The sequence below is a fragment of the Taudactylus pleione genome, unplaced genomic scaffold (assembly GCF_031769625.1).
Source record: "Taudactylus pleione unplaced genomic scaffold, aTauple2 ptg000803l, whole genome shotgun sequence".
Lineage (NCBI taxonomy): Eukaryota > Metazoa > Chordata > Amphibia > Anura > Myobatrachidae > Taudactylus > Taudactylus pleione.
The window spans coordinates 4,190,867-4,215,754 of record NW_028285205.1 but is presented as its reverse complement, the minus strand read 5'-3'; the positions used below and the strand labels follow the sequence as shown (position 1 = coordinate 4,215,754).

The window sequence follows — 24,888 nt, the reverse complement described above, 5'->3', positions numbered from 1 at the left end:
CGAGCAGGTACATGCATCAGCTACTCTCCAAATTCGCAGGGCATTGGTCAGGAGAACTGTATTTTATTTTGGTCAACTAATTCCAGTAAATTACATTTTTTTATCACGTTTTTGAGGGGAGCTGGCTATTACACTGTCACAATTCCAGTCTATGGTTTCTCCTGACAACTTCAGACAGGAAGAAGAGCCAGCCATTAATCTGCTCATACATTCACAGGCAGGAAAGAGATTTATAGCTTATGATACACATCTCTTTAGTTAGTAACGCACATACATTATTTCTAGTTTAGCTTTACGTATATAATTCAGTGGTTCCAGCTTCAGAAAATTGTTACTTTCCCAGGTCTTTATATAATGGATCTTGCCCCGAGACTTATTTGAGAACTGGCATTATGTTAATCTGTAACTGCTTTCTTGTGCATGTCTGCACCCCAGTCATTGGGAAGATAAGTATCCTTCCTTTCACTCTTAAAGGATAGGAGTTTGGGTTCTCAACGTAATCCTATTAGATATTGACAAGAGGTCAACATTTTCTGGGATCACACAAATGAGCAAGATGTGTAAACCAGACTGACCACTGGGCCTGAGCTTGGGACAGTTGGGAACTCTGGGGCTTCCTGGTTCTACAAATCCTTCATTCAGTGAGAGAGACTGGCTCTTGAGTGCCACCTAATGGGCAAAGATAAGTATTTGGTGCCCTCATACATATTTTTGCAGCTTTTTTTGTGGACTCTAAGTAAAAACAAGAGGCATATCTGCAGAAATGTATTTTATTTCCTTATGGATCAGTTTTAAATTTTGAGGTGGGTGTTATAATTAACTCCACAGAATAAATAAAGAAGTTCATGAAATACATTATAATTATATACATCTTGTTACAAAATCATCAGCAACACAATATAATGCAAACACCAGGACACCTGAATTAAAATGTACTCTACAGCAATATTGCACAAAATGTAAAAGAAATCTAGAAACATAATTGTAGTCAATTCTAATAAAAAATGGTCATTATTGAAGGGTCAGTAGTAGCTGGGTCCTACTTTACAGTTAGAGGTATCGCGCCCTCTGTCGTTCTGCCATTGTCTCCAACTCATGATAACTGTTGGACAATGGATGTTCTGATTAGTACTTTAGGTGAGACACAAGTTGTTTTAACAGGGACAAAGGCCAGAAAAACTGAATAGTAATGGTAATTGGAGCAGGGTGTACTACAGGTTTCTGCATACAGATGTTCTTGCATCATGGGATCTATGAACCATGCAATATCTGCAGAGGGTGAGGGTTCTGCATCTTGACAATGATTTGTCAGCTTACGGTCTTTTCCAGAATGTACAGATTCCATAGTTTGATATTTCCAGCATATGATCACATGCAGTAACAGAACACGGGAAACATGCAAAATAAAGCCACGTGATTGTAAATTACATTATTAACACTTTTTGAGATATTGGCAAAGTATACAGTTTGGCACTCTGTAATAGAATAAATGGGGGAGGGGGCTTTCACGTGCAACATTTTGTATTTAGATAGGATGAAGCATTGTCCCATTCTCTCGTAGTGTGTGTATATATGTATGTATAGAGCTTTTGGTTGTCACTGTATCATTCCTACATGTACCAGCATCTAATGTCATGGAAATAGTGGAGCGATCAACAGCAGGTGCCGAATGTAGAGGATTCATTACATAAGACCAGGTTATTCCTGCTTGAAAGCCAATAACTAGTTTTCTGTGTAAGTCAGGATGTCACAGCCAAGGATTAAAAGAAATGATGAAGAAAAGTGCATTGTTAATGTACAAGCTGTTATATGCTACTACTGACATGGTGGCGGCACCCGTGAAAGGACATGCCATATTGGACAATGGGATCATTATTGGCCAGATAAAGAGGAAGGATTAGAGAGCTTCTCTAATAGAGTTACAGTACATGACTGCTATTAGTAAGAGCACACGTATATTTTTTGAACATTCAAGGGCACAAGAGCAATTACTTCACCATCTTGCTCACAAAGAGCAGATTAATGTATATTCACAGATGTACAGTACTTGCAAGTGCCAGCTTCCTTAGTTCAAATACAATGGTCCCTTATGTATCTCACATGGTCGAGTTATAACGGAGTTTACATACACCTATGGATTCCAGTCACAAGTATACAAGCAGAGTAGAGGATATCCATAAGTGGCCGTCTTCAAGCTTTTTATTTTTCTGCAGTACAGCAAAGAGCCAAATATATCCAGTAGTACTCAAGTCAGATGACCCTGTATCATTTGTTCCCTTTGAGGAATGATCATAAACCATTGATCATTTTCCAAATCCTTAAGTTCAGAAGTAAACTTCCTTTTATTATTCACTTGTCAAAAAAAAAAGCAGCATCAAGCGTTCATTTAGTGGTTACCACAGTTACAGTGGGATTCTAGGATGTTAACTTGGAGTAGTTGGGGGGAGAGAATTTCCTTCTCAGATATTTCAGGACGTAGAGGGGGAGACAGCTGACCAGTGTAATCGCAGTCACTTTCCACAAGAAGGACAGAGTGGTAATGAAGTAAACATCTGCAACACATACAGAACATGGATTCAAATCAATGGTTATTTAGAAGTGATGCACAGGGATAGAGCAGTTTCTGTTCCTCAATTGCTCTACACTCTTACACTCACTGAGCGAACTTTCCTCAGCCAATCACAGTGCAGCTGCCTTCATACTAATAGGGCAAATAAGCGTAAGGTCCCATAGGAGCCTTATGTGATGTGCTTCTGCGTACATTGTGACTAATGTAGTATAGAAAACATCGCTTGGCACCAGTAACAGGCTGCAGAGATTGTGCAAGGCTCCTGCAGAACTTCTCACTTAATTAAATCTCCCCCTAAGGGTGTACCAATAAGACGGCAGGTTAATAATGGTGTAACATTGACTGGTTGATGGCTACTGTGCATGAAGGATTTATTTATTGTAGTGATAAAGGGGAGATTATGAAGGTGTGTTGATAAGGGGGGGTTCATGAGGAGAATCAGGGCAAAGGGATGGAGAAGATCCTTAGAAAGGGGGGTGATTGGGAGGACATAGGGGATGAGATTGGATGGAAGGAATTCAATTGCTGGAGATGTGCCACCGTTCATCGCCGTGTTACATAGCTAGGTTTCCACCGCACGTCAAAACTTGCAATGTAGATGGGAGAGATTTGTCATTCCACAACGACAAATTGCATCCATTGTACTGCATTGAATTTCCCCCTTATGTCTAAGATAGTTCAGCTGTGTGTAAAGACGGTCTGGTCAATATGAGTGTTCTGTGATAAATTAGCGGGGTGGGGGGTGCTGATAATCCCAGGTGGGGATATGGGCTAAAGCAGGGGTCTTCAACCTTTGGCCAGCTGCTGTGGAACTACAGATCCCAGAATGCCCTGCCACAGTTTTAGCATCCTGTTATAGCAAAACGGTGGCAGGGCATGCTTGGATGTGTAGTTCCACAGCAGCTGGAGGACCAAAGGTTAAAGACCCCTGGGCTAAAGTATGGTCCTCTATGTAATTTTCAGTGTAGTGATGCTCTTCATATTTGTCCACAAGTTTTATACTTTGTGTTTGTACATCTTAATAGTGCATTTTTCACCCCTTATTTGCCTAGATCATAGGTTCCCAAACTCCGTCCTTAAGGCACACTAACGGTCCAGGTTTTAAGGATATCCATGGTTGAGCACAGACTGTGAAATCAAGAGACTGAAGTACTAATTAAGTCACCTATGCCCAAGCACAGTTATCCTTTAAACGTGGATAGTTAGGGTGCCTTGAGGACAGAGTCGGGGAACCTCTGGCCTAGATGATTTATTTTGCGCATGTCAACAGATGAAGCACAAGGCTTACTTATGGGACTACATCTGCTTTTCCACACTGCAATTGAAGATTTGTACTACATAAATTACCTTCTGTGTATTCACAATCGCACATATTTCATCAGCATGTTAGTATAAATGTAAAGATTTCAGTCTGAGCCACCTAAATTTATGTTACACACATGAATCCAGTCTCCAGCTTCTGGGCCCAGTGAGAACAGAACAGAAGTAATCCAATTGTCCTGTGATCATGGGTTATCTGTCAGTCATGTATGTTATAGTAAACAAACCACACAATAATTTAAAGCTATTGTATGTTAGGCCATGAGAGGATTAGAGAATAGTCATTATGTACTACAGACATTTCTTACCTATGAACTCGTGTAGAAATACGAGGGAGGCAATGTAACAGGAGAGACTAAGAAGCTCGCCCACAATCATCAGCCAGTGCCAGGTCTGGATGGTCAGTGCCACCATTAGCAGTTCTGTGAGGATCAGTGATGTGAAGGAGATAGCCACAATGTGGACAAACTCGGATTCAAAGAGCAGCAGAGCACCGTACATGATGATGCTTCCTGGAGAGAGAAGGGCATAGTTATTTGTACAGCTGAATATTGAGCAGAACTCATCATAGCCTTAGTGCAATCTGAGTGTAAGGAATGGGGCAGCATCACAGAGTGAGAGCTGGACAGTATTTCTGCCTGCTGATGCCCAGCCTCATGTAAAGGATGCCAGTGGCTGCATCATCTTCAGGCAGCCTAGCAAATTTATCCTAAAATCTAATGGCATTCTGCAACCCCCACAGTAATAATGATGGGGGTGTTCTGTTCTTGGTGCACCAAGAAGTAGCCAATCACATTAACATCTAACCTCGGCCCCAAATATCCTGTTGGGCTTTGCTGGTGTTAGTTCAATATAATGGACATTGGGGCTGATTCAGAGATGTACGCTAACCCGATGGTTAGCGCACATCTCCAATTGTAAGTGCTCTGCGCTGGCGCAGGACCCGTACGGCCCATGTGAAGTACAGATCTGCGATCCTGCACACAGTCCGGCAGTGATCGACAGTCTGCTGCCATTTCTGAGTGGGGAGGGGGCGGCGACACCATCCGTTTTCCAAAACGGAGGCATGTTGTTGCCGTTGGGGGGGGAAGGGAAGAGGCCAAGATCTCAGTCGACTAGCTGAGATATCCTGGCCTCTTGCGCAACTGCGCTCGCCGGCTTCAGTGACCCCATGGCGGCAGAGGATCACGCAGATGATCCAAGTAATGCATGCAGAAGGCTTGACTCCTCCTCCTGCATTACTATAACAGTGCTATCGCAGCTGCTGCCATGTTAGCAGCTGCGATAGCTGATACGTCTGAGGCTGAATCACCCCCATTGTTTTTTAATTTCTTTTCTTGCTAGATGTTAGCACAGATTTCCAATACATTGTCAAACACTTGATCATTGCTATGCCAGGCTCCTGGTTTGCTCAGCAGTGTGTGTCCTTAGCAGAGTTACTGGCGTCACATCAGAGGAAAAGCATTGTAGAGTCCATTTGTACCAATATAACATCTCCTGGATTAATTGCGTGAATATAGCTATAATTACAGAGCAAATTCTGGAATCTGGCCCCAAAACTTACCTTGGTAAATACTAATCAGTACCCAAATAAGAAATGTTTTGTAGGACAGCGGCCGTCCCTGGAAAGAGGGGAGAGTAGTAGTTAGTGTGAAGACACAGTATGCCTTTACTCCTGCACTGCTCACACAGAAATCCCACATAAGGAACACACACTAACCTTAAGAAGATCCTTGTACAGCTCAGGATACAACATAGCCACTTCTGACTTTACATCTTTATCAAGGACAAGGGAGAACACTGGGAACATTGTGTATATTGTAGAATATCTGCAGGAAAAAAAAACTCCTATTAGATCATGATTTTTAATTAAGAGTCATGTCGTACTGGGATTTATTTAATTTATATCATCTTCCTTGCATTAAGAGTAGGAACACTGAATATCTGGAGCGCTTGGTCTGCACATTTTGAGTCTCATCCTTCCTCTAGCTTATAATGTGACCCTCTTACTTTTTCATACCATTTGTTTCATAGAACCAGAGTCTGGTTTGCCTTCTGCCTGCCTTAAGCTGGGTACACACCTTTGCAATCACTCTGCTGATTAGGTTAAACACTTCGGATCAGTCAAATAACGGGCACCCAGCTTGATCCCCTGACCCAGTGCTAGAAATAGCTCAGTATGTACGTTCCTCTATGGCAGTGATTCTCAAACTCGCTCCTCGGGTGCACAGGTGTATTCTTTACTCACTGACACATTTGAAAAGATCCACAGGTGGAGCTAATTATTACACTTGTGATTCTGTGAAGACACCTGCAAAACATGCACCGTTTAGGGTTCCCGAAAACAGAGTTTGAGAACCTGTGCTCTATGGGATAGGGAGGTTGGCATTTAAAATATTAAACTGCCCATAATATGTAACCTACCAATCCGACAGTTGCAGGAGTGTTTTAAGCAGTCAGACGATTGTATAGGTGTGTAACCAGCTTAACTGACCCCACCCTCCCGTTTCTATTCTGTGCCTCTCCCAGTGACCTTGTTTGAAAAGTTAAATAAAACCTTCTTAAACATATATATTTCTTTTTACATTGCTAGAATGCCTACTGTATCAGCCTCTCTCATGTTATTAGACAGTGGCTATCCGTTAATACGACTATTAAAAGTGTACATTAAAAAATGGCTTATTAAATAACAATGTTGTATATCATTAGTTATACAATAATGCCAGTGGTGTTCTGTTGTAGTCAGTTTAGTAATCACAGTACAGATATACTATACTGTGTTTACGTCTTTTTGTACCTTTAATAACAAGTAAGCAATTCTGGCATTTGGTTATGTTATCACTGCCTTGTATGTAGCTTTCACTTATTACTTGTGTAATGTTTATTTTGTTTACAGTCTAAGGTCCGAATTCAAATAGCCGCGTGTTTTTGCCTCATTCGCGTGTTTTGAGGTGAAGTTTTCGACTGCTTACTCAATGCGTGCACCCACTTTTTGTCCTATGCAATTGTAAAATAGGCAAAAACGCATGTTGGTGAATGCAGCAAATAGCGGAACTAGCGAAAAGTTCAGTTTAATTTTTTTGGAGGGGAGGGAGAGTCTGTACCCCCAATAAAGACTAACTCACCCGGGGAATCAATATAGAAGTGTATTAATAGCCCTAGAAAAAAGTAATTAGGGTACTTAAATTGAGTCAAAGGGCTGTTATATGAATATTTGCTTAAGTGTGGAAAATTGATGGAAAGCATTAATTGCTGTAGTTAAATTGGGGGTACATTAAAATGGGTACTAGTATATTTTGATGTCTATAAAGTGTAGCTTTAAATTTAAAAAAAAAAAAATACACCTGCTGCAGCCACCTGCAATCCTAAAAACATCTGACCCATCCATACAGCACCCCAAATACCTGACTCAGTACTTTAGACCCATTTTCCCACTCTTTTTACATTTTCGCCCTAAAAATGGACGTCTTTTTTGGGGTGAATTAAGATATATATATATATGGAGTTTGCACTTCTTTTCTCCTGCCTTTTGCTGGAGAAACTTTTTCGCCTGTTTTTGCCTATGGAATTTTCTCTTAGTCCTGGAATTGAATACGGCGATACTTTGAAAACAGGTGAAAACCGTGCATCAGCGAAAACTTTTCGCTGATCTCAGCTTTTCGCGGCTTATTGAATTCAGCCCTAATTATCTTCAGCTGTGCGAGTGGTCACAATAACGGTTCTTTATACTATCCAGGATCAGTTATCCAACTATCACTTTTATACGGAAAGACGATTCTTTGCGATTAACGCGAATGCCACTCAGCCCCTAAGAAACAGGACAACATTTCATAGGTCTGATTCTGAGTAAAATCCCTTGGTTTATAAACAAAAAGTGGGTAGAGACAATTAATCTTTTCTTAGTTCTGTCTGACTCACTAGTTTGGCTTTTCCTGATAGAAATACCACAGCACAATAAGAGTGCGAGTTAGGGAGGGTTTGGCCTTCACCCATTCATTATCCTGATTACATCATACAGGCCCACAGGGGCCCCAGATTCTAAGGGCTACACTCTTTGAAAATAGTGAGTAGGGTGGAGTGGCCTCGCCGCAAACCGTGATACTGTACATGGCCAGTCAGGAAGGGCGGCATAGAGAGTAGAAAATAATAAGCTGCTACTCCTATGGCCTTCACAATACTGGACATGAAACAAATTGTATTATTTACATAGAACAATTCAGTGCGGATGCTGGCTACCAAAGCAGGTGCAATAGGAATGGATACTGTCTTATACATTAATAACCATTACAATTTGAACTACAGTATGGTATTTTTCACTGATAATGTCAATATTAAATGACCCTTATATCTGTGAGATAACTATTGCTCTCTAACTAGGCCGTAACTAGGGTGTGTGACCCATGCCGTCGCACAGGGTGCAGGGCCCTGGTAACGGCACTGTCATTGCTCCACGGCACCTGAATGTGGCCTGCAGGGGTCCCGGAACGGCGCTCCACTGCAGAGCCGCCCGAAGCATCCACTTCCCAGAGCCAGCACTTTTTTGGCGCTGCCAGTCCCATCCAACACAAAAGTCACAAAAAGGTGTACATACCCAATGATGAGGAATCCTTGGTACAGGGGAACAGAGGCGAAGTAAAACACAGATGAGAAGACGGCCTGTAACGACACCAGGTACATGATTACTTCTGCCGTTGTCATAATTTAACCCTTTACTCTGTCCACCCCGTCTATTCCTACAGATCAGCTATTATTATGTGAATGGTCAGCTCTGTGGTCTTCATCTCTGTCTAACAAGTGGGATCATTCTCTACCTATTAGTGGTAAGCTGATGGTGCCGTATATTTATATTTTTTAGGAAGTGCAGAAGTACAATTACGTCTGTGTCCTCAAGTACCACCAACAGGTTTTCAGGTTCTCTTTAATAATGTAGCGAGTTCATCTATGTTGCTCAGTCAATAATTATCCTACCTTCTTCCACAGACCGAAATCCTCAAAACATGACGGTTGAGAACCACTGGTTTAGGTAGATGCAATCCTGGATGTGTGAAGGCACATGGACCAGACTGTTTTATCATTCTACATCTTTCTTCTTTATGTTTTACTGTGTGTCTGTTTTTTTTAAGCTGGTCAATATCATACATTATGAAACAATTTTTTAATTTTGTACGGATAAGATTCAGTGATATTTGTAGTCCTGCAGATATGATGCATTAGTGAGGATGGGAACATACTGGTACAAAAATAAAATAAAAATAATTGAAAAAGACAATCATCCTCACTCAGAGGAGGTTCTTCTGAGTATTCCTGGGGGCTTATACAGTACAGGGCAGTTTTCATCTCACAGCTTTAAATAGGTCATATTTCACACAGTCTAAAAGCAGTGCAAGCATTGTGTGAAACACTTGGATTTTGCTAGTACAATATACACCATTAGCAGGTTGTACATTTACAGAACGAGCAGCAGCAGTTTATTTGAGGTCATTGTGAGCGGAGTGAAGAAAGAGGCCTTGTACTATACTCTCAGGAGAGGAAATATAAGGTGAAAGTGTATTGTGCAGTTACTACAATTCTGGAAATCCCACGGTGGGAATTATATTCAATTTCATTTCATACTATTAATGTTAAGATTGTATTCACTCTTATCAATACAACCAGCTGCTGGCCTTGACAAGACTATTAATGTAGTTAAAGCTGGTTGGTTAGTCTAAATATGTTGCCGAACCTCCTCTTTGTAGCTTATACGTGTATTAGAGGATAAAAATGTTTTCTTATTCCCATCACTATACAATTACTTTTCTAAATATATGATGAGTAATAAACAATGGCTTATTTCATTACGCCAATTACTGCTTCATACAAAAAAAAAAGTCTTCATTTTCCCAGTGTGTGTGTTCACAATTTTCTTACCTCTTTTAGTCAAATTTATTTTATTTTTTTTCCTCTAGCCAATAAAAAAATATTGTAATGAAAGTGGAGACTAATGGTTGGACTCCATCTGTGTACAGTTAAATAGTTTTAAAGCACTTAAAAATAATATATGTTTGTCAGACGTCTGTCCCACTGTTGGTTTGTGCATTTCCAAACAAGAGCATCATCAAGATCAGTGAAGAGCACCAATCAGGGGCAGGATATAAAATGTAAAAAAAAATTATATCTCCCCAGAAACACTATATTATATATATATATATATATATATATATATATATATATATATATATATATATATATATATTGGAGCTAGTGTATAAATTGTTTGTTTAAATAATATACTGGAAAGAACAGATGTGTTAATAATTAAATGTGCCCACTATTCTGTCTATTCCATTCCTTATACATACTCTGGGGCAGGCACAAAGCACAGATAACAGGTATGCACTTTAGCTTTGTGTTCTGTACCAGTAGCACTATACACACACAGGAGTCTATTCATCCTCGCCGCGAGGGATACTCATCACCGGAGCATTTCATCATTGTTCCGGTGCGGGGACAGCTACTCTGGAAAACAGCTGTTACCACAATTAGTAACACTGCTACAGAAGTACTTACCTTTGCCTCTGGGGATGTGGCGGAGGGATCCGCTCTGATCCCAGGAACTTCTGTCCACAGGAAGGAGCGGGGCACAGAGAACAAGCGCCATCTGAAGATGGCATTTGTCCTTACAGGCAAACTCCGAAAACTTTATAATTAGCTCCACCTATGAAGCTTTTAAAATGTGTCAGTGAGTAATGAATACACCTGTGCACCTGCTGGGTGACCTGAAAAACATGAACTCTGTGGGGTCCTGAGGACATAGTATGAGAGCCACTGGTGTAGTGCCATGTTATCATAAAAATACCTGTTACCAACCAGAGCCACACAAAGAAATTGAAACCATAATACAGTGGACCTCTGACAGATCAGTAGTAGGACATTATGCCGTAAAGGCATTGTAACAATACACAACAGCCAGAAATATAATCCATAAAAGCGATCACTAGCAGAAAATCGGTAAGGTCACAGGCACAAAAACGCAGCACTTGGCGTCTATTGCAGAAAAAGCTCCGCAGCTCCCAGTACGCTCACATCCAGCTCAGCGCCTGTTTGTTTATTTTGTAGAACATTGTTTGAAACGAGAATTTCCTTCTATTAAACCATATTAGTCATCACCTCAATTGTACCATTTCCTTCTGTTTACAGCTATTTGTGGAGGATCTGCGCTAACTCCCAATAACAAATCCGTGCCAATTGCCATTTTTAAAAACATATGTCACAATTTAAGTTTAAAAAAATTGTCTTGTAGAATATGGTTCTATTTAAATTATTTTATTTTTATATTTACCATACTAGGCCTTTAAACTGGGACACATGAATTACACAGGTTCTGTGACTGGCTGACTTTAAGCCTTTATTTCACCTGGTAAATCAGCCACAGAATGCTTTATTAAAGGATTTCAAACATATAGCCATACCAATGACTAAAGGCCCCCATACATCAGCAATCTGAAACGACAATTGAACAATTTGAAGATTTATTGCCCGATTTTAGGATTTCCCAATCTAGCAATCTGAGCCCATACATTACAGATCTTTTTCAGTGATTTGCAGATCGATTGCAGCAAACACAGATCTGCCAATCTTGAAAGGCCCATCATTTTACTGGTAACGGTCTGCAAATCTGCTGATCATACACTAGAAATCTACAGCCCCAATCCATCTGTGAAATTTGATTTAACAATTCCAATCACTTTTTGGTTGCAATCTACGATCTGTGAAGCCCATACATTGCAGGTTTTTATACACAATCAATTGCAAATTGCAGAATTGCCACAATTGATTGCTGATGTATGGGGCCTTAAAACAAAGTGGTCTTTAAATATGAAACGTGGTGTCAAATATCAGATTCCTTCCTGTTCATCTTTTAATCCCAAAGCTGTTTTATACACACTTAAGACGAGAGCAAATGGATAAAAAAAAGGTTTATATCTATAAGTGAATACAAAGTACTATGGGTTATACTAGCCCTGAGTTCCAGAAATGGTTTAGAATTATTCATAATTTCAGAAATATAAAACAGTTATAAGCACACTTTGATTTTACCACTTGGAGCTATCTGGAGATGGGATAGCCACTTGGTACAGATGTGGTCAGTCATGCTAAAATATCAATATGAAATCTCAGAGTTAAAACACCAATATTGTAGGGTAATAGGAATAATGCCATTACGTTATACTGGTGCCAAAAAACAAGCTATATAGGCCTACAATTACACTACAGTAGTTACATAGCTTTCCATACCTGCATTGTACTGATACAGAGACTCCGGTGAATAACAAACTGGCTCAGGCCGGCCGATCTCTTGTAGCTGTTCCGCCCATGTACCATCAGGAGACGGCCCAGGTGTTTAAACTGTGTGACTGAGAAATCTGCAGCCAGCGATGCTTGTTTCCCTTCCTGAAACCCAAAAGCAAAATAAGATACAGTCTGTACACAGCTGTTCATGGTTCAGTGACAGTCTATAAACATCGTGGCGATCCTGACAACTTACACTACAAAATAATTATTCTGTCTCAGAAGGGGAGAATGGAATTATCTAAACAATAACTAAGCCTATATCAGCGTAACTAGGGGGGGGGGTCGGCCAGGGCTCGTGCCACAGTTCAGGTCTGTTTCAGTCAGTGTAGTGCGGACCACATTGAGGTGAGCGTGCGGTCGGTCTGAATGAGGGGAGGATGTCTTGAATTTTCAAGACGTCCTCCTTTGCGGTGGTAAGGCTGTGGGTTAACACCCACAGCCTTACGACCGCCTAAGGTGATGGTCGCGATGGTCGCGACCATCGGGGCTTACAATGAGACCCTAGGGTAGGGTCTCCCTTGTTGTAAGCCCCGGAGAGCTTTCGGCTCTGAGCCGGAAGCTCTCCACTGACATCACTAGTGATATCAGTGGGGCCGCCCCCAAACGGTAGGCGTTCCCATGGGAACGCCCCCGTTTGGGCTGCCACCCCCCTGGCCTGCCTTCCAAATGGGGCGAGCTGTCAATCAACATCGACAGCTCGCCCCCCTTGAATCGAGACCCGCTACGACCGGCGCTGTCGGTCGTAGCGGGTCTCACGCATGCACACAACGGCGCCGTCATGCGCATGCTCTGTGGGGGGCCATCGACCCGGTCCGAGCGCATCGGCGCTAACGACCGGGTCTGAATCACCCCCTGAGTGTTGTCTGCACTACACAGTAAAACAAACACACCACCGCCGTCACCGGGTAGTACACTCCTACTACCCGGCGGCGGTTTGTTTTTTTAAGTAGCCAATGAGAGTCAGACAAACTCTCATTGGCTGCTGCACCCACGGCCGGAGCTCACTCATGAGCTCCGCCTTCATGCTCCCGCAGTGGGTGAAGGGCGTCTCTCCTATAGTGCCGAGTGGGCTTGTAGGACGGATGTAAGGGGCACTACATAATGGGGACCACTACTGGGGGCACTGTATTAGGGGCATTACTGGGGGCACTGCATAATGGGGACCACTACTGGGGACATTGCATAAGGGGCACTACTACAGGGGCCATTAAGGTGCATATGGAGTGGAATGTTCCCAGAGTGACAAGAAACCGTGGTTTGTCATGTTGACACCCCCCCATTTTTCAGTGACCGCTTGTGGCCACCCACAGCTATGCGAGCGGCCTGGAGGCGGATTTTTTTTTTTTTAAATCTGCCCTGATTCACAGCGAGCGCCTCTGAATCAGGCCCTATGTCCCTTTCTGTGTTGAATTTATTTATAAAATTGGACACTATCTTTCCGGGGTACATGTAGAGCGATAACAATACATATTGTTTGCAATTGCTAAATCATTACGTGAAACCACGTAATATTTCCAAGCCAACCACATCTGTGTTAACCACTTAACGGGCTAATAATTTTTTCCAAAAACTGTTCAAATTTTCTTTTTTTTATTGAATTAGGCCAATAACATCTATTTATAAAACTTATTGCTCCTCTGAACAGCCGCCAGGTATACCCTGGGTGGCTGAGGGCTGGTTCATTTACATTTCCCTGGTGTCTACTCCTCCCTGCAGCCGCCAGGTGGGAGTTACTGCTGGGCTGCCCGATCAGCATTTGCTGATCTAATTTATCCACACCCCTTTTTGTAGGGATTTTTTTATTATTTACATATGTGTCCTTAAAATGCTTTTTGTTATCAAATGTGACTGTTTTTCCAGCATTATCCCTCCTTTAAGCCATTTAGTTAATGTACAACAAAACAAGACTACAATATAAAAACTTGATATGTTCTGAACGTTTTTCTTCCAAATTAGTGTTCAGTGTGGAAGATCTAGTAAAAATTTGCCCGATTTCATTTACAGTCAGGTCCATAAATATTGGGACATTGACAGAATTTTCAGATTTTGGCCTCTATTCACCACCACAATGGCTTTGGAATGAAACAAACAAGATGTGATTTAACTGCAGACTTTCAGATTTAATTTGAGGGTAATTACATCCAAATCAGGTGAACGGTGTAGGAATTACAATGGTTTCTATTAGGGGTGAGCGGGTTCGGATTTCTGAAATCCGAACCCCCCCGAGCCCCCCCGATCCGAGTCCGATCCGAATCAGGCTCGACTTTTCCCGCCTGACTCGGATCTGAAATCGAGGCAAAACGTCATCATCCCGCCTTCCGAGTCTCGCGGGTTTTGGATCCTATATAAGGTACCCACGTCGGCGCCATTTTCTCACTCGGCTGTGGACAGTGAAGAGGGAGGGTGGGAGTTAGGGCTGTGTAGTGTAGTGTAGTGTAGTGCTGCTGTTGTCCACTACTTCAAAGTCCATAGGGGCTGGCTGTGTTGTGCTGCTGTTGTTAATAGGGGCTGTGTCCACTACTTCAAAGTCCATAGGGGCTGGCTGGACTGTGTTGTGCAGTCAGTTCTCCATAGGGGCTGTGTCCACTCCAAAGTCCTGTGCAGTGTCCCAGTCCTAAAGAGGTGCTGTAGTGTTGTCCAGGGGGTGCTCCCCCCAAGTGCTAAAAAAATAATATATTTCTGTGTTTGTGAATTGTGTGCGCAGTAGCCGCACGTGCATCAACAAAGTAGTGCCAAGCGTGCGCCTGTGTCATAAGTAAAGGGCCGGCTGGCTTGACCGTTAAGGGTGCTGTAACCCCCGAAAGTACACTCCAGTCCAAACCAAAAAAAAAATTATTTTCTGTGTTTGTGAATTGTGTGCGCAGTAGCCGCACGTGCATCAACAAAGTAGTGCCAAGCGTGCGCCTGTGTCATAAGTAAAGGGCCGGCTGGCTTGACCGTTAAGGGTGCTGTAACCCCCGAAAGTACACTCCAGTCCAAACCAAAAAAAAAAATATTTTCTGTGTTTGTGAATTGTGTGCGCAGTAGCCGCACGTGCATCAACAAAGTAGTGCCAAGCGTGCGCCTGTGTCATAAGTAAAGGGCCGGCTGGCTTGACCGTTCAAGGGTGCTGTAACCCCCGAAAGTACACTCCAGTCCAAACCAAAAAAAAAATAATTTTCTGTGTTTGTGAATTGTGTGCGCAGTAGCCGCACGTGCATCAACAAAGTAGTGCCAAGCGTGCGCCTGTGTCATAAGTAAAGGGCCGGCTGGCTTGACCGTTAAGGGTGCTGTAACCCCCGAAAGTACACTCCAGTCCAAACCAAAAAAAAAAATATTTTCTGTGTTTGTTGATGCACGTGCGGCTACTGCGCACACAATTCACAAAGTAGTGCCAAGCGTGCGCCTGTGTCATAAGTAAAGGGCCGGCTGGCTTGACCGTTAAGGGTGCTGTAACCCCCGAAAGTACACTCCAGTCCAAACCAAAAAAAAAATTATTTTCTGTGTTTGTGAATTGTGTGCGCAGTAGCCGCACGTGCATCAACAAAGTAGTGCCAAGCGTGCGCCTGTGTCATAAGTAAAGGCCCGGCTGGCTTGACCGTTAAGGGTGCTGTAACCCCCGAAAGTACACTCCAGTCCAAACCAAAAAAAAAATTATTTTCTGTGTTTGTGAATTGTGTGCGCAGTAGCCGCACGTGCATCAACAAAGTAGTGCCAAGCGTGCGCCTGTGTCATAAGTAAAGGGCCGGCTGGCTTGACCGTTAAGGGTGCTGTAACCCCCGAAAGTACACTCCAGTCCAAACCAAAAAAAAAATTATTTTCTGTGTTTAGCCGCACGTATATATCAAATCGATATAACATAAATGGAGGACCAAACTTTCTCCGATAAAAATAAAATAGAGAAAGATCAAGAACCACTTCCTCCTAGTGCTGAAGCTGCTGCCACTAGTCATGACATAGACGATAACATGCCATCAACGTCGTCTGCCAAGGCCGATGCCCAATGTCATAGTAGAGGGCACATACAATCCCAAATGGCAAAGTTCAGGAAAATGACCTTGAAAAAGACATTTAAATCAGCTGAAGAGAAACGTAAACTTGCCAATATGCCATTTACGACACGGAGTGGCAAGGAACGGCTAAGGTCGATCCCTAGTATGTTCATGACTAGTGGTTCAGCTTCACATGACGATGGAAGCCCTCCTCCCACAAAAAAAATCAAAAGAGTTAAGCTGGCAAAAGCACAGCGAAGAACTGTGCTTTCTAAGAAGATATCACAAATCCCCAAGGAGAGTCCAAGTGTGGTGGTGGTTGCGATGCCTGACCTTCCCAGCACTGGACGGGAAGAGGTGGCTCTTTCCACCATTTGCACGCCCCCTGCAAGTGCTGAAAGGAGCACCCACAGTCCACTTGCTGATATGCAAATTGAAGATGTCACTGTTGAAGTACAACAGGATGAGGATACTGGTGTAGCTGGCGCTGAGGAGGAAGTTGGCGAGGAGGATTCTGATGGTGATGTGGTTTGTTTAAATCAGGCTCCGGGGGAGACAGTTGTTGTCCGTGGGATGAAAAAGCCCATCACGATCATGCCTGGGCAGAAGACCAAACATTCCACCTCTTTGGTCTGGCAATATTTCTATCCAAATCCGGACAACAACTGTCTTGCCATATGTACCATATGTAAAGGTGAAATAAGTAGGGGTAGGGACGTCAACCACCTAGGAACATCCTCCCTTATACGGCACCTGCAGCGCATTCATAAAAAGTTACTGTCAAGTTCAGAAACTTTGGCTAAGACCGTAAGCAGTCCAGGGACACCTAAATCCCGTTGTCCTGTTGTATCCAAGCGCCTGCAAACCACACCGTCAACTCCCTCCTCGTCAATTTCCTCCTTAGTCAGGATCGGAAGTAGTCCTGCAGGCCATGTCACTGGCATGACTGACTCTCCTATCCGGGATTCCTCTGGAGGATCCTGCATTGCTACGCCTACTGCTGTTGCTGCTGCTGGGAGTCGTTCATCATCCCAGAGAGGAAGTAGGAACACCACTACTTTTACTAAACAATTGACCCTCCAACAGTCCTTAGCGAGGAGGATGAAGTACGACAGCAGTCATCCTGAAGCAAAACGTATAACTGAGGCCTTGACTGCTATGTTGGTATTAGACGTGCGTCCGGTATCCGCCATTAGTGCAGTGGGATTTAGACAATTGATGGAGGTAGTGTGTCCCCGGTTCCAAATCCCGTCTAGATTCCACTTCACTAGGCAGGCGATACCGAGACTGTACAGAAACGTCAGAAAAAGTGTCCTCAGTGTCCTGAAAAATGCCGTTGTACACAATGTCCACTTAACCACGGACATGTGGACAAGTGGAACAGGGCAGACTAAGGACTATATGACTGTGACAGCCCACTGGGTAGATGTATCACCTTACGCAGCAACAGCAGCAGCGTCACCAGTAGCAGCATCTCAGAAACGCCAGCTCGTTACAAGGCAGGCTACGCTGTGTATCACCGGTTTCAGTAAGAGGCACACCGCCGACAACCTCTTAGAGAAACTGAGGGAAATCATCGCCCAGTGGCTTACCCCACTTAGACTCTCCTGGGGATTTGTGATATCTGACAACGCCACCAATATTGTGCGGGCATTACATCTGGGCAAATTCCAGCACGTCCCATGTTTTGCTCACACAATAAACTTGGTGGTGCAGAATTTTCTGAAAAGCGACAGGGGCGTGCAGGAGACGCTTTGGGTGGCCCGAAAAATTTCTGGCCACTTTCGCCATTCAGCGACTGCGTGCCGAAGACTGGAGCGCCAGCAAACACTCTTGAACCTGCCCCGCCATCACCTGAAGCAAGAGGTTGTGACGCGGTGGAACTCAACCCTCTATATGCTTCAGAGGATGGAGGAGCAGCAAAAGGCCATACAAGCCTATACATCCACTTATGACATAGGCAAAGGAGGGGGTATGCACCTGACTCAAGCGCAGTGGAGAATGATTTCCGTGTTGTGCAAGGTTCTCCAGCCCTTCGAACTTGCCACACGTGAAGTCAGTTCAGACACAGCCAGCTTGAGTCAGGTCATTCCCCTCATCAGGCTTTTGCAGAAGCAGCTGGAGAAAGTGAAGGAGGAGCTAAGATGGAGCGATTCCGCTCGGCATGTGGGACTTGTGGATGAAGCCCTTCATTCGCTTTGCCAGGATTCCAGGGTGGTCAATCTGTTGAAATCAGACCACTACATTTTGGCCACCGTGCTTGATCCTAGGTTTAAAGCCTATGTGGTGTCTCTCTTTCCGGCCGACACAAGCCTGCAGAGGTGCAAAGACCTGCTGGTGAACACACTGTCAGCTGAAGCGGAACGTGACACGTCAACAGCTCCTTCTTCATTTTCTCCCGCAACTGGGGCTGCCAGGAAAAAACTTATCCTAAGCAACCCGCTGGCGGTGATGCAGGGCAGGCAGGACCAAGTTTGGACATCAGGTCCGGACTGAAGGACCTGGCAACAATTTCTGACATGTCTACTGTCACTGCATATGATACTGTCACCATTGACAGAATGGTGGAGGATTACATCGGTGACAGCATCCAAGTAGGCATGTCAGACAGTCCATACCTGTACTGGCAGGAAAAAGAGGCAATTTGGAGGCCCCTGTACAAGCTGGCTCTATTTTACCTGAGTTGCCCCCCCTCCAGTGTGTACTCCGAAAGAGTGTTTAGTGCAGCCGGGAACCTTGTCAGCGAAAGGCGTAGGAGGTTGCTTCCACAGAATGTGGAGAAGATGATGTTCATCAAAATGAATTATCAGCTCTTCCAGGGAGACCAGCCTCCAGAAGGTACAGAGGGACCTGTGGTGGTGGATTCAAGTGGGGACGAGTTAATACTTTGTGAGGATGAGGATGTACACACTGAAGAGGGTGAGGAATCGGTGGATGAGGAGGATGAGGATGACATCTTGCCTCCGTAGAGCCAGTTTGTGCAGGGACACATTAATTGCCAGCTTGTTTTGTGGGGGCCCAAACGAACCAATCATTTCAGCCACAGTTGTGTGGCAGACCCTGGCGCTGAAATGATTGATTTGTTAAAGTGTGCATGTCCTGTTTATACAACATAAGGGTGGGTGGGAGGGCCCAAGGACAATTCCATCTTGCACTTCTTTTTTTTCTTTGCATTATGTACAGTTTGGGGCCTAGTTTTTCAAACTGCCATCCTGTCTGCCACTGCAGTGTCACTCCTAGATGGGTCACGTGTTTGTGCCGCCCACTCGTGTCGCTTAGCATAGTCATCCAGCTACCTCGGTGCAACCTTTTGGACATAAAAACACTATTGTGAGGTGTGAGGTGTTCAGAATAGACTGGAAATGAGTGGAAATTAAGGTTATTGAGGTTAATAATAGCATAGGAGCAGAGAAACCAACAAATTCTGTGATTTTAGCTGTTTTTATGCTTTTTTTAAAAAAAATACAGATCCAAAACACAAAACCCAGAACCCAAAACACGGAAGGGTGGTTTTGGCAAAAACAAATCCAGATCCAAAACACGAAGAAAGATCCAGATCCAAAACCAAAACACGAAAAGTGGCCGGTGCACACCCCTAGTTTCTATATGTGCCTCCCACTTTTTAAGGGGCCAAAAGTAATGGGACAAACTAAACAATCCTAAATCTAACTTTCACTTTTTAATACTTTGTTGCAAATCCTTTGCAGGCAATTACAGCCTGAAGTCTGGAACGCATAGACATCACCAAATGCTGGGTTTCATCCCTGGTGATGCTCTGCCAGGCCTCTACTGCAAATGTCTTCAGTTCCTGCTTGTTCTTGGGGCATTTGCCCTTCAGTTTTGTCTTCATCAAGTGAAATGCATGCTCAATCGGATTCAGGTCAGGGGATTGACTTGGCCATTGCATAACATTCCACTTTTTAGCCTTAAAAAACTCTTTGGTTGCTTTTGCAGTATGCTTTGGGTCATTGTCCATCTGCACTGTGAAGCGCCGTCCAATGAGTTCTGAAGCATTTGACTGAATATGAGCATATAATATTGCCCGAAACACTTCAGAATTCATTCTGCTGCTTTTGTCAGCAGTCACATCATCAATAAATGCAAGGGAACCAGTTCCATTGGCAGCCATACATGCCCACGCCATGACACTACCACCACCATGCTTCACTGATGAGGTGGTATGTTTTGAATCATGAGCAGTTCCTTTCCTTCTCTTCTCTTCCCATCACTCTGGTACAAGTTGATATTTGTCTCATCTGTCCATAGGATGTTGTTCCAGAACTGTAATGGCTTTTTTAGATGTTGTTTGGCATACTCTAATCTGGTCTTCCTGTTTTTGTGGCTCACCAATGGTTTGCATCTTGTGGTGAACCCTCTATATTCACTCTTGTGAAGTCTTCCCTTGATTGTTGACTTTGACACATATACACCTACCTCCTGGAGAGTGTTCTTGATTTGGCCAACTGTTGTGAAGGGGTTTTTCTTCACCAGGGAAATAATTCTTTTGTCATCCATCACAGTTGTTTTCCGTGGTCTTCCGGGTCTTTTGGTGTTGCTGAGCTCTCTGATGCATTCTTTCTTTTTAGGAATGTTCCAAACAGTTGATTTGACCACACCTAATGTTTTTGCTATCTCTCTGATGGATTTGTTTTGATTTTTCAGCCTAATGATGGCTTGCTTCACTGATAGTGACAGCTCTTTGGATCTCATATTGAGAGTTGACAGCAACTGATTCCAAATGCAAATGTCACACCTAGAATCAACTCCAGACCTTTTACCTGCTTAATTGATAATGAAATAACGAGGGAATAGCCCACACCTTTCTATGAAATAGCTTTTGAGTTGATAGTCCCATTACTTTTGGCCCCTTAAAAAGTGGGAGGCACATATTGAAACTGTTGTAATTCCTACACCGTTCACCCAATTTGGATGTAATTACCCTCAAATTAAATCTGAAAGTCTTCAGTTAAAGCACATCTTGTTTGTTTCATTTCAAAACCATTGTGGTGGTGAATAGAGGCCAGAATCTGAAAATTCTGTCAATGTCCCAATATTTATGGACCTGACTGTATGTTGTCAAAAAAAGGTTTAAAATTGTCGACTAACGTTATTATGGAAAGTTCCAAGAACATTTTTTTTTATTAAATTGCAACTAGAAGTTCTGAATTCTCTAGAAAAGCATTTCTTTCAAATCCAACATTTTTTCAGGATTTCTGTAATCATGCACAGGTGCCCTAAACTAAAATCATTGTTCTGAACCACTAGGAACAAGCATGATAATAGTTTACACACTGTATTGAATATAATTGCTATTAGATAAGATGTTTAGGTGTGCTATGTATAAAAGCAATAAATGTGCTACATAGAAGATTAAAAGAAAATGAATAAAAGGAATTGTACATACAGTATATTTTCTGACATATTACAATTTGTAAACATTTTAATATTGCCAATAAAACTATAGTCCAGTTTTGGATACAATTTTTCATTGTGTTACTGTGATGCATGCAACTGAAGATCCCTAGGACATTGCTTTCTCTGTGTGTCTAATCATCGCATGGAGGTCCCACCCCACCATTACAAAAAAAATGTCAAGTACCTCGAAACAGTACAGTGAGTACCCCAGGTTGAGAAGCTCTGGTCTAGACAGTACACTATAGGAAGCAACCTCATTTTAGGTAATTTACTTGACTGTCCAGGAATGAGAACACAGCAGAATGTGGGACAACTAGTACATGCATTTGCCTACAGAATGAGCTCTATTGGAGCGTAGAAAAGCTGCCAGTATTTGTAGACTTGCATAGTGCAGTACACAACTAATGTAATACTCAATATGTTCTCACCTTTCCTTCAACTCCCACCCCACAGTCTGCTTCCTGGATCATGCTTACATCATTGCCTCCATCACCTGGAAGGTAAACAGTGTCAAAGTATTCATAGAGAAGCAAGTTAGCAGATGATATCCTGTTCTTCAGGATAAGGTTCAGCATTTCTTGTAGGTGTACCAGTGGTATTAATGTAATGTAGTGGGGCCAATTAATATACAGTATGGTGAAAGCTGGTATGGTTTCTTCATGTTAGATAGGTCAGGACTATTCAGTTACTATGAGGGCTCAATTTTAAAATGGGAGCTGTTAATGTAATGAAGGTCTAATACTGGTTATTCACCCAGTATATTGTACAAACTAATATTTAGTATGTTACAGTGTTAGGTGTGTTTTGTGATGAAGGTATTGAGGATAGAAGGAATGTGCATGTAGTTACTGTTGTTGGTTGAGCTGTTAGAATGCAGGGCAGGAATAGGGCCCCCTAAACCTGTGATGTTATGACACATGGAGCATCTTAAGGACACTCTGGGTGGCTCTGCAGCAGTACTACTGGCTGCAGGGTGCACAGGTGCCATAGGGCAGCAACGATGCCGTCCCCAGGGGCCCTGTGCAACAGCACCACTCGCACATCCCTAGTTGTCACCTTAGGGATGGGTCTGAAAAGCAAAGCACCATTTGTACCTAGTTTTAAATTATTAGATTTGTTTCCTTTGGTTGTCTTATGTGGTAGTTTATTGGTCAATTAAAAGCAAATAAAAGATTACTGCCCTTGTTATTGTGAAATCTAGAACTCGAGCATTCAGCTGTAAATCCTTAGGTTCTGAAAATCCTTAGGTTCTAGAAGACACACATGTCTACATTTTCACAACTGTGCATATAAAATTGCATGTAGTTACGAGCACATGCAGAAATAAATCGGTTTTATGGAACTTTATTTTAGAAATTTCTTGTTCTCAGCTGCAAGTAGATTATGGGCCTGATTCATTATGGATCACAACTGCGACAGCATACGCACCTCGGCCGATTGTGCGTACTTGCGCATGCACCACACAGCATCGTACTGTGATCACTCAGGCAGAAAGAAAGCCATCGCAGAGTGACTGACGTCACGTTTGGGGGTGGTGACGGGGGAGTGTTTGGAGAAATGCAGGCGTGCCTGTATGTTTGAACACCGTTGCATGGGCGTGCATAAATTAGCCACAGCGACGGCATACGCAGCTTGAGTACTCATTGCCTGCAACGAGGTTAGCAATTTCTGAGGAAGGTCAGGTCTGCTGTAATTCTGTGTGAGGGTCCGATGTTGTATCTATGCTGGCTGTACAACGGCTTTGCGATTGCATTCATTAGCATATTTTCGCAGCAGACCTGCGTGCATGATCGCAGCTGCAATCCGTAGTGAATCAGGCCCTATATGCTAAATCCAATGAGACCAGAAGAGAAAAAACAACATGGCTCTTTCCCTTATAAGCACAACAATCCAATGTTTGCAGTCAGTTACTAACCTGCACTAAAATCACATATATAGAATCTGACTGATTGCCCTGGCCAGTACCAATGTCCCCGTGGCTGTTTATAGAAAGAAGGGTCAAAGTTTCAACATTGCAGTTGTTTCTTTGCGTACCTACAGCGCAGGTGAGTTTTCCTGTCCGTCCCTGCAATAGGCGCACAATCTGAGCTTTCTGTGTAGGAGCGCAGCGGCAGCATACGACAGCCGGACACTGACAGGCCAGCTCCATAAACTCGTACTCGTAATATTTCAGACACACCTGATTCACGGTAACAAGAAAAAATTTATTAAACAGAACATACATGTATCTCTTTGTAGAGTAAGGTTGCAGAATTAAAGTGTATATTTATTGGATTTTAATTTACAAAGAGTAAAACTGGCAATGAAGAACATAGATGCAGACAGGATTATCTGGTTTGATACATTCCCGTTACAGATGCACATAAGATACAAGCACATATAACCACAATTTATACTACCACTGGGTATAACATGTAAAACATAAGCATAAAATGAAAAGTACAGGAACTTGTAAGTGATGAACCGAATCCCTCCACAAAGGCTGAACCTACCTAATACTGTAAGCCTATTGTTCAGTCTGGCAGCTTTCATGTGCTCGACATCAGTTATACACAAGACTGACAGCTAATTTCTGTGCCCTAAACAAATAGTTTTGTAAATTACAGCCCCATATTCACCATGCTATCCCCCAAAGTACTATAGTGGTTGCGGTTGCAGTATGCAGTCAGTTCTCCATATGCACAAAAAGGACAAAGAAAGCGAAATCTTCACAATGTAAATTGTATCTTCATGTATTTTGAGCCCATTTTCACCTAGTCTTATTGTTCTCAAAGGGAAATTTGCTGACACACACAACATGTCTTTACTGCAACCCTGGGCTTCAAGACGAATAAAGGAGACACATTCCTCCAAAGTTATACAGCAGTTTGCTGTTTACTTTCTGAATCACGGATCACAGATCAGGATTTATAGAGAACACTTTTCCTTAACACAAATACACTTCTATCATGAACCTTAGGGCAGGTGGGTAAAGGAGATGTAGTTGCCGACGGTCTGTATACCGGCACCTAAATCCCGACAGGTCGGGATCCCGGCACCAGTGTCGCGACCGCCAGCATCCCGAAGGTAAGTATCGAGGTGTTAGGGGGAGGTTTGGGTTAGGTAGTGGGGTTAGGCATTGGGGTGCGGTGAGGCGTAGGTTAGATTTATGCACTAGGGGGGGGGGGGTTAGGTTTAGGCACTGGGGAGGGGGTCTTAGGTTTAGGGTACAGGGAGGGAGAGGTTAGGGTTAGGCACTGGGGAGGGAGGGTTGGGGTAGGGATTAGGAAAATACTTCTGGGA

The 24,888-nt window shown here is 43.1% G+C and overlaps 1 protein-coding gene across 1 annotated transcript in view; it reads right to left on the bottom strand.

Moving 5' to 3' along the window:
* Positions 1-763: 763 nt before the first annotated feature.
* The window catches only part of ATP9A (ATPase phospholipid transporting 9A), a 134,427-nt gene continuing 110,302 nt past the window's right edge, over positions 764-24,888 (bottom strand). The window contains exons 21-28 of the mRNA XM_088458051.1: positions 23,641-23,785; positions 22,035-22,099; positions 12,164-12,319; positions 8,481-8,545; positions 5,610-5,718; positions 5,454-5,511; positions 4,198-4,401; positions 764-2,552 (exon numbers count right to left, since the gene is read on the bottom strand). Coding sequence (XP_088314177.1) covers positions 2,416-2,552; positions 4,198-4,401; positions 5,454-5,511; positions 5,610-5,718; positions 8,481-8,545; positions 12,164-12,319; positions 22,035-22,099; positions 23,641-23,785 — 939 coding nt within the window. The 3' untranslated portion in view covers positions 764-2,415. The remainder of the gene's footprint in view (positions 2,553-4,197; positions 4,402-5,453; positions 5,512-5,609; positions 5,719-8,480; positions 8,546-12,163; positions 12,320-22,034; positions 22,100-23,640; positions 23,786-24,888) is intronic.